The sequence below is a fragment of the Pecten maximus genome, chromosome 16, assembly GCF_902652985.1.
Source record: "Pecten maximus chromosome 16, xPecMax1.1, whole genome shotgun sequence".
In the NCBI taxonomy this organism is placed as follows: Eukaryota; Metazoa; Mollusca; class Bivalvia; order Pectinida; family Pectinidae; genus Pecten; species Pecten maximus.
In genome coordinates this window covers 16,560,036-16,570,260 of record NC_047030.1, presented here as the reverse complement: position 1 = coordinate 16,570,260, position 10,225 = coordinate 16,560,036, and the positions used below count along the sequence as shown (strand labels likewise).

General features: G+C 34.4%; 1 protein-coding gene across 1 annotated transcript; it reads right to left on the bottom strand.

The window, feature by feature from the left end:
* Positions 1 to 260: 260 nt before the first annotated feature.
* On the bottom strand, positions 261 to 7,953 carry LOC117345378 (G protein-coupled receptor 161-like). The gene is made up of 2 exons (XM_033908452.1): positions 5,824 to 7,953; positions 261 to 2,634 (listed from the first exon to the last, which is right to left on the bottom strand). Exons 1-2 carry the CDS (start codon positions 6,029 to 6,031, stop codon positions 875 to 877), a joined length of 1,968 nt encoding a protein of 655 aa, XP_033764343.1. The 5' UTR covers positions 6,032 to 7,953; the 3' UTR covers positions 261 to 874.
* Positions 7,954 to 10,225: the final 2,272 nt, after the last annotated feature.

The following is a 10,225-nucleotide window of genomic DNA, read 5'->3' as shown; positions in this document are numbered from 1 at the left end:
ATAACCTATATAATTTTGGTTCATTGAGCATTATGCCCGTATGCTAGTGAAATATGTTCAGATCTTTTATATCATACAAATATCTTCCGTGTGTATTTCTGGAGACTTGGAGACCAAACATATCTCTTTAATACAATACAGTTATATTCTACCTTATTTTTTTAATGTTTTGCACAACAAGGTTTTAGGAACTTTATAACAGTAAGTTTCATTAGTTACACTGACGCTCCACTGGTAATATCAAGGTACAACATATAGAATAGATGATATCATTTTCTCAAGTAAAATAAAACTTGGGAAAATGTTTTAATACAAAGAACAATCATTTAAGTTCGGTACTAATTGTACACATATAGCCGGAATGGTTAATATGGCTCATTTAGTACTGTTTTTTGGGGTTTGTTTTTTACAAAAAATCAAGACAACAAAGAGTAGACCTAATAGCGATCTAAATATCGGCAACCTCTCCGGTACTTTTCCATAGCTTCAAAAAGTCACGGAAAATAGAAATTATACCATATAGAAAAATATATTTAACTATTATTCAACTTATTTACACTAGAAATTTTGCTGTTTCAATGGTTACCGGGGAAGCATGGAAACGCATGTTTCAATAAAAGCAAAATGAACTACACTACTACAGGAACGATGCCCACATTGAGATTCGTCAATTTATTTTTCAGCTGTTTTTTTATTGTGTTCCAGAAACTGACTGAATGGATCTTTCGGATAATCACAAATACTCATTTTAATGAGACTGTGTTTGCTCAACTAAACAAATCAAGTAACTCGTTCTCATTGACTAATAGTTACCTGTACCTTAAAGGCAAACCTTGATTGAACATATATGTATAATTGGTTGGATATAATTCCTTCACGCAGACAAGCATTCCCTATTTTGCTTTGAAGAAACATTTGCAGTCCGCGCTGAATTATCATCTATGGATGATGTCTGTATGATATTAGATTCCGCGGATGACTTCCTGTTCAGTTCTGGATCTGAGGCAGAATTACACTCGCGACTACACTTAGGACTATATTTGAACGATAATCCAGGTTGACGTTTTTGCACATTACCAGAAACAGCATACGACGAGTGTGGTCGACAATCTTCTGTGTCTGGTATTGACACAGTAATGGGATTTTTCATTCCGTCAAAAAGGCTATGGTGTCTGTGTTGCTTTCTTCCAGGAAGATTATCGAACCTGAATAACGCTTCGTCTACTGACAGCCCCCGCTCTGATCTGCGGTTCTGTCCGTGATGACCTTTGCTTGGACTGCAATGTTCAAAATACAGAAATGATCCACTGTCCCGGCGTCTTTTTGAAAATGCTTCGTCTTTCTTCGCACTTAAAGAATTAGTCCGGGATCGGCGATGCCTATGCTGAAACTCCTTGTCGATGGCAGGACTCCATGCCATATCCAAGTCCTCCAAACATTGCCATTCAGGGTCGAGTGTCCCCTCAATGGGTATTGTCGCTTCTTCACTTATAGACATCAAACGCTCACGCTTAGTGCGTATCCGTTTCCTCTGTAGATATAAATCAGTAGGGTTGAGAAATAGTTCTGGTTTTCTTTGTGTCTTATCAAGGGCATCAAGTTTTACCCCAGATTCTTCGTTATTTTGAGGAAATGGCTTGTACACATTTTCTAGCTCTACCTCCTCCTCTTTTATTGTTTTCATCTCTATTCTCCTGCTGCTTTTTCCTCCAGATCTAGTCGGACAACTGCTTGACGAGGACGATGTCTTTGGTATCGACAAGCTCATCGTCGTCGTTGAATAAAAATCATCGTTGTCATCGAAAGTGCTCGATTTCCTCGAATCTCGCGTACTAGGTCCACAGAAAAAATTATTAATCTCGAAGCGCATGACCCTGTTCATAAACACGTATATAACGGGATTAATTACTCCAGTGAGGAAGAGAAAGCATACTGCTGCCGAATCGCTGTAAGACATGATGGCAACAGATCGGAGTCTCAAAACCGATACCGTCATGTACGGGACCCAGCAAATCGCATATGTAAAAGCAATCAACAGAATAGTTCGCACAGCCTTGCACTCCATATTCTGATATTTCACCGGAACATTTTGTGAAATGTCACTTGTATCAGATGAATCACTATTGGGGTCCTGGACTGAACTTGTCATTCCCCGGATGGAACTCGGCATCGAAGGATACACTCTACTCGACCGCTTTGTGTGGCTGATCGCTGCTTTAAAAATGCTCAGATAGCATATTGACTGCACCAGAAGAGGGAGGATAAATACAATTACACACACCGTGATGAGAAACTCACTTGATACTTCCCAGTTGATTGCGCAAGTGTATTGGTTAGGTATATAGTCGTATGATCCCCAGTTTAGCAACAGAAGTGATGCTAACACTATACTTATCAACCAACACAACGCTATTAGGATATTAGCCAGTTTCTGTGTGAATACGTTCACATAACGAAGGGAGTTTATGATAGCATAATTCCTGTCAAGGGAGATGATCATTAGGCAAAATTGTATAGAAAACACACAAACGCTGAAGATAAATCCCTGGATTTTACACCAAGTGTCATTGAATATCCAACCCGACGAAGAGAAGACGGATGTCAAAGTGAACGGCAGCACGAGGACAGAAAGCGCTGTGAAATATAATTACAAGCTATTAATATTCATTATAAACAAACATCTGGTGTAATGGAATAAATACCCTTATATGCTTATACAATCTGTTGTAGCTGTGAATTATAAGTATTGGTAGTATTATTACATGGTTGTTATGCCACATGTTGATTTGAAATCTGACTGATGTTATTAGACCCTGTATCATACAGTATTAGTATACCAATTTCATCACAGTTTACGGTATCAGTACAACAATGTTTCATTTTGGAACAAATCTGTATAATTTGAATTGAATAAAAGCGGATACCTAGGGTAGTAAGCAGGGTTTGATTTAAATAAATTGAATATTTACAGCGATGGTTAGTTTGCCTCCACATAGAGCCTTGCAGATAGTGTGGTTTTGAAGGCTCTCAAGAGCGAGTGTCAGACCCTGTGATCTATTTTTTTCAGGTATGATTATCAAGCTGATCCGCAAACAATGGAACCATAGTCCAATTTTGATCTGATAAGGGCTATGTAGAGCCTAAGCATAGCCTTCATATCAGCACCACAGTAAGTGTTACTCTACGTTTAGAATATCCAATGCATTGCGGTTTATTTTAAAATTCATATGGAGAGGAAACGACAACATTATCAAATATTTTGCCCAGAAACTAAGTTTGTTCAACTACTGTAATGGGTGTACCATCAAGGGAAACATAGCCACATTTATATTTGAACGATATACGTGAGTGTACAAATACAATGCCAATTTTTATTCACCATTTTTTCCACTAATGACCTGGGCAGTGTTGGTGGCCGTTAAGATTGTAATAAATACCTAACTACAACAGCGGTGATTTTGTTTAACAGTGTACGTACGTTACATACTCCACGCATAAATGTTGTTGCGGTTTTACGGGTTTATCATGTATAGGTTTTTTGTTGAATATAAGATATTTCAATAGTATGGAAAATATCGACTTAACGAGTAATAACAATCTAAAAAAGTAATTTTGTCTCTCTGAAACGACATTTTATTAAAACGGATTAATCTGTCTGATAAAACATGACAACTTCCTCCCAAAGTTGTGTTTTCCCCCGGCGGTGACGGCGTCATCGTCAACGTTTCACTTCACATTTTTTGCGTTTAGATCCATAGATCAAAACGTTTATCGTCCACATCAACAAAGCTGGTTATATAGTTAGATCACACAGTGGACATATCAACATACCCTTCTTGTATGGAATATCGGCAAAAGAATGGACCAGTGACTCTATGGATTAGGGATGCTGGGAAATAAGACTTAATAGTTGTTTCGTGTTTATCGTATTTCAAGGAAAGTAAAAATAAATCAAGTCGGACATTGAATATAGTTGCACTACTGTATGGATATTGCAACACATCCTACAGATTACGTTAATTTTAATTTTTGTTGTGTTCGTAAGCATATTTAATACTGGAATAAGTTCTACAATAACTATCGTTAAAATTCTATATAGATGTAGGTTTAAAGTCATATTAAAATATATATAATTAATTATAGATACATACAACATTTATTACAGATGTGGGTTTATACTCTCGTAAATATACATGAAGCATTAATTATAGATATAGGCTAACCGTCTCAGAACTATATATACAGCATTAATTATGTATGATTATAACTAACATTAATTATAGATAATAAATGTATGTATACAGCATTAATTACAGATATCGGTTTACAGTCTCATAACAACAAACCGTATGTAGCAATAATTATAATGTGGGTAAAAGTATCATAATTATATACAAATAATTTGTATGTATGTATACAGTGTAATAACTATATATAAAAACATTTATTATAGATGTACACTGTATATTGACAAAATAATTAAAGATGCATATACACAGCATTTATTATAGATATATGTATAGTCTTATAACTATTTTTTATGGATTTATAAAGAGAGTCTCACCTTTATACACAGCATTTATTATAGATGTATGTATAGTCTCATAACTGTATATACGGCATTTATAGATTTACAAATACAGTCTCAACTTTATATACAGTGTTTACTATAGATGTATATATAGTTTCGACTTTATATACAACATGTATATAGATGTATGTTTACAGTTTTATAGCTGTATATACTGCATTTATTATAGATTTATGTTTAGTTTCTACTTTATATACAGCATTAGTTATAGATGTAAGTTTACAAATTCATAACTGTATACATCATTTATGATATATGTATATATACAGGATTTATTAAAAGGGCATGTTTACAGTTCCATGACTGTATATTCAGCATTTATTATTCAGGTATGTATACAGCTTTTATTATAGATGTATGTATACATTCTCATAACTGTATATACGGCATTTATAGATTTATAAATACAGTCTCAACTTTATATACAGTATTTATTATAGATGTATGTATAGTCTCATAACTATATACGGCATTTATAGATTTATAAATACAGTCTCAACTTTATATACAGCATTAATAATAGATGTATGTTTACAGTTTCATAACTGTATATACATCATTTATGATATATGTATATATACAGCATTTATTAAAAATGCATGTTTACAGTTCCATGACTGTATGTATACAGCATTTATTATAGATGGAGATTAAATGTCTCATAACTTGTAATATACAGTGTTATTATAAGTAGCATTAATCATAGATCATCTATGTATATAAATAACATTAATTATAGACCATAACTGTATATATAATCATTGTTATAGATATAGCTTAACAGTCTCATAACGTTATATACAGCATTAATTATAATGCGTATATACAACATAAATTATAGATGTATAAAGCATTATATATATCACAAATGTATATATAAAGCATCAAATATAGATGTCGGTTTACAGCCTCATAACTTTATATATACAGCATAATTATATGATTAGGTTTTTGGTCATGTGTATTTGTATTGTGTAGAGCATAACGTATATTGTTTTACAATGTGATTATTTCATATTCAGTATTATACCCCGATGTTACTATGTGATATGATGGAATATTGTGTTTGACTTTCCTCGTCACGACAGGAAATTAATATCTCAAAACAGCGTTACTGTTAGATGATCAATAATTTCGTTTCCGCTCTTGCCTTCTGCAATATCGAAATATTTTTACATGCTAATTGAATTTTTTTTTCTATTTGTAAAAAGCAATTATATCATATATCTTACCAAGCTCCGAGCAGGACAGGTTCAGGACGAAGCTGTTCGAGATGCTTAAAAGATTGGACTTCCTGTAGAAGACGAAGCATACCATCCCATTGGCAGCAACCGAAAGGGCTAAGATGACACCAAGACACAGGGCCAGAACAGAGATCCCTACATTGACATCCTGCTCACAGTCCACCCTATCAGTCAGATTACAGTCCGTGTACGGCATGGCTACGTAGTATGCATCGTCTCTGAGTATAGTATATCTATGCTATGGAAAATGCTTTCAGATCGACAAATATATGATAATAATGAAACTATTATCTCGCAGTAGCATGAAGCTTCTAGCTGATGTTCCATCCACATTGAGAGTATTCATTGCCGATGTAATGACTTACACGTCACTGGTCTCTCCGGGCTCAAATGTTTATCATTTCTTTTAAGCACAAAGAAATCCTTTCCGAAATGTATACTTCCATATAGTAATCGCGAAGTATTAAAAATATTCCTATGAAAGTATTTCCACAGCGTTATGATAATGGCAAAGTATCGCACATATATATCCACATTATCAATCTGATCATGGAGTTTCATGGCAGTTGTGCATAAAGTATAAGGTAGAACATAACAACCTGTTCTTTAAAATCTGAACGGGCGTTTGACCTTACATTTTTCTGTGTGTCGAGATTATCACTTACATTGGTAATCAGCTTACTTGTCACGAAAACTAATATTTAGTATTTCATTATAAGAAATCCTGTAATATATACGTATGTGTCTATAACATACTGAAAGGTTATCACTGTCGCACCAGATGACATATGTACACTGAATCTATAGTCACACAGTACATGGTGTCATTTTGATAGTTCAATGTCACGAGTCTTTCGATACACCAGTGTACATCATATATTCACTTATCTCCATAATAAAAGCGATTGTAATCATCCGGGATCGTTTCTCAAATTTACACAGCTTTCAAATATGAATGTTCCATATCGTCTCAACTCCTTGCGATGTCGCGGCCGTCTGCTGAAACACTATACCTTTACGCTCTTGGTAAATGTATAATGGTTCTCCTCCTTCAAAGTACATTTACTTTTTAACTTGTGTCTGCTTCATTGATCCAATAATCATCGTACTGTTATGACCTGCTCGGAACCTTTACGACAAGTGCCATATACCGTTATCTTTATACCATGTATACGTGCTGCGACGATTTGTCACGCCTCCTGTGTGCGAGATAAAACGAGAATTGAGCAGTACACAGCATTGACAGCATAGACGAGGTTGAAAGTAAGCCCAGAATTGTGTAGATTAACTGCATGACATTTCCAGCTGACATAAAGCTCTTTACGGTGGTAATACGTCACAAATAGCATAATGCTGTCATTTATATACTGTCCAAATACGAACAAATCAAATGAGTGTAATCTATCTTAACCCCACTGCCATCATAATAAAATAAATTAGTGCTGCAAGGGATAACATTCGAAACTGTTATCATATAGAAAATTTTGTACCATCTGAAATATTTTGTCTGTACCACAATATATGACTATTTATCATGTTTTGTTTGGTTGATAACGTTTTGTTTAACATACATTTTAATCATAATTTATTGGCACTAATGACCTTTTCGGTGTTTATTGTACATATTGCTAGTATCCGTATAACTGATTTTTACGTTTACCAAATAGGGAATAATGCCGACAAAAGGGGAAACCTATTCATTGATATCATGTTCACTGCAGTAATTAAGTTGATTAAATCTATTACATCGTACTACTTTATCTCCATACCTGGCTGGGAGCTGTTTTGTTTCAAATGTAATACCTTTTCGTTGCAAAATGATTGAAATTGATTATTACCTTAATATACAGCAATATTGAACAAATCTGGTTTCCGCCGTATCCTTATTTGCGGTATGTCTGTGGTAATAGCCGTCAGCTGGTGATTTATTAAGTCTCTCCACTGGTGTCTTTAGTATTGCAAGATACTGAAATAAGATATTGCCTCGCTCAATAAGTACACTATATTGCGCATCACTCCTTTGTAATTCAAACTCGCAGAAAGACAGCATCAGAATTCGAAACCAGACACAATAAATATTTGTACCGGTCGTGTATCCGGATTACTGAGCTAGCTCAATTACAAAACAGCTGTATACTTATAAGCTTTAATTGTTTTTTCGATTAAGTTTATAGGACAGAGACTAAAAAATAACATTGGTAGTATTTCACGGTAATGATTAGGTTTATTTATAAAGGAAATATGAACAATCAATCAGTTAAGTATTACTGCTTTATTACGACATTTAGTGAAGATGTTTAGAAGCATTACCATGGGAACAACTTTATTATAATAATAGAAAGATTGGAAAATATAGTATTGCTATAGTAACTTTTTGATAATATTCAAAATATTAAAATTTAAAAATATAGTATTGCTATCAAAATTATTCCATCTCATTTAATAGAGATGATTGAGGATACAGTATTTGAAATGTTGCTACAGTAACCATTCGATCGTAGATAATAAGGGAGTTCGCGGATATAATATTAGTTTTATTGCTATGGTGTTTTTTGGTTTATTACTTGAATTATAATATTTAAATTTAAACGACCAATTAATAACTTATATTCTTAAAGGCGATAAATGCCTCCAACTATTTTATAGTTTATGTTTTTGATCACCTAGTATAGTGTTGACTACTCGACGATGTGATGTGTATCATTTTGTCCCTGGTCACAGTGTCACTAGTCATGGTAGAATAATATACACCACCAATAAACTGTAAACAACATACCCGCTGTCAATAAAGGTGTGCTGCGATTATATCCTTCTTTGATCAGTAGCTGTGATGTAACACCGAATCCACGAATTATTCCGTCCTGAAGTATTTCCATGTGATTATAATCAGCAAGAATTGTCTCAACAGTTTCCGCGAACACTTTCATCAATTTCTGCAATCGTTTATTATGCGAAGGTGGAATTATTTTTCGCGCCTTTTTGGTCTATGTTTGTTGCAGGTAAAGGTATGATGATGTCGCACGATTCTTGTTCAGCATTTCCAGTTAGTGGTGGGGGATTGGAAGTAACATGTTTCTATTCAGCAGCTATCACTGGATGTGGTACGTTTTAATCAGACTTTTCTGATTAACCGTATTGTTGTAGATTTATAGGGTCTGATCTCTATATCATTTCCTACCGATTCATTCTCGTTGAATATCTGCCTGTGGTTAAGTATATTGATTAACATTGGATGGCAGCTGTACCTATAACAGTATTACGTATATTCGATTTACCATCGAGGACTCTAAATGAGCTATGTTGTGTCCTCGATCGATGCAGGTGAAATAACAGTCCACTTAGAAATGTACTACCGTTTATAGGAATTAGTTTGCCTAAGAACATGTGTAAAAGCAAACGTTTATAACGAAAATACAAAATACGAGTCCGTAATCAAGTTTCAATTATATAGAACATTCACGTTCAATGCGTACAAATTAAAAGTTTCAATTTTCTGTATATCCCTAATATGGTCTACAGTGAAATGGTCCAGTCCACCTTTATATATTTTCCGAGCTTCTTTTAATCAAATATTCATATGCTTCATAACGACGTTTAATCAGCCCGTGACTTAATAGACGCAATGTTAAATAACGCGCAAGATAAACTTAAGTAAGCCCGGTGTTTTGTCGTTTTTGTTTTCAGCAGCCATGATGTTAACTAACCCCATACCAGATTACTAACGCTGTCGGGAGAGCTCATTTGTTGTGATAAATAATTGTCAAAAAGAGACAAATTCAACGAGAGTTCTTCACAAATGGATATCATAGGATAGCCATGTGTTCCGATTTATTTCACTAAATTCAATACAATTTTCAGTTTCTGAATGTTTCTTTACACGTTAAACGCCAGTCCCGGTTGTTAGACGAAACAGTCCTGTAACTATTTGTACACTTCCTTTTACGTATAAATTGTTAGCCTGTGAAATGGCATGGCCTCTCCTTTATCGTCTCGCTCGTTCACTCTCTCGAGGCTAATTGATAAGGCATTTGTTTTACGACACTCTGTATTGACACAACTGTTGGCGTGGAAGTCTAATCTGAATATATTAAGTAGGTAGATCGATACCGCGAGGAAAGGTTTACAGCGCCTGAAACAATACATACGTGTCCTTGTGTGTAGGTTATTACATAGTTACTAAATGGTGTTGCGGATATAGCAACTTTATTATCCCTCGTGAAATCAACCTTTATATGTGGCGAAGTTTTTATCATTATCATTATAAGAATTGTCAAACACGTGACAAGACTGAAGACCAAAAAAATAATAAACGCACATAATGGAAAAAAAGAATACTGACGTGATCGATAAAACGAAAGCTTGACATTTATAAAATAAAAAATAACAGACA

Coding starts and splice junctions, on each gene's coding strand:
- LOC117345378 (XM_033908452.1), bottom strand. CDS start 6,031: ATGCCGTACACGGACTGTAATCTGACTGATAGGGTGGACTGTGAGCAG. Junction 2,635..5,823: donor CCTGTCCTGCTCGGAGCTTG/GTAAGATATATG, acceptor TATATTTCACAG/CGCTTTCTGTCCTCGTGCTG.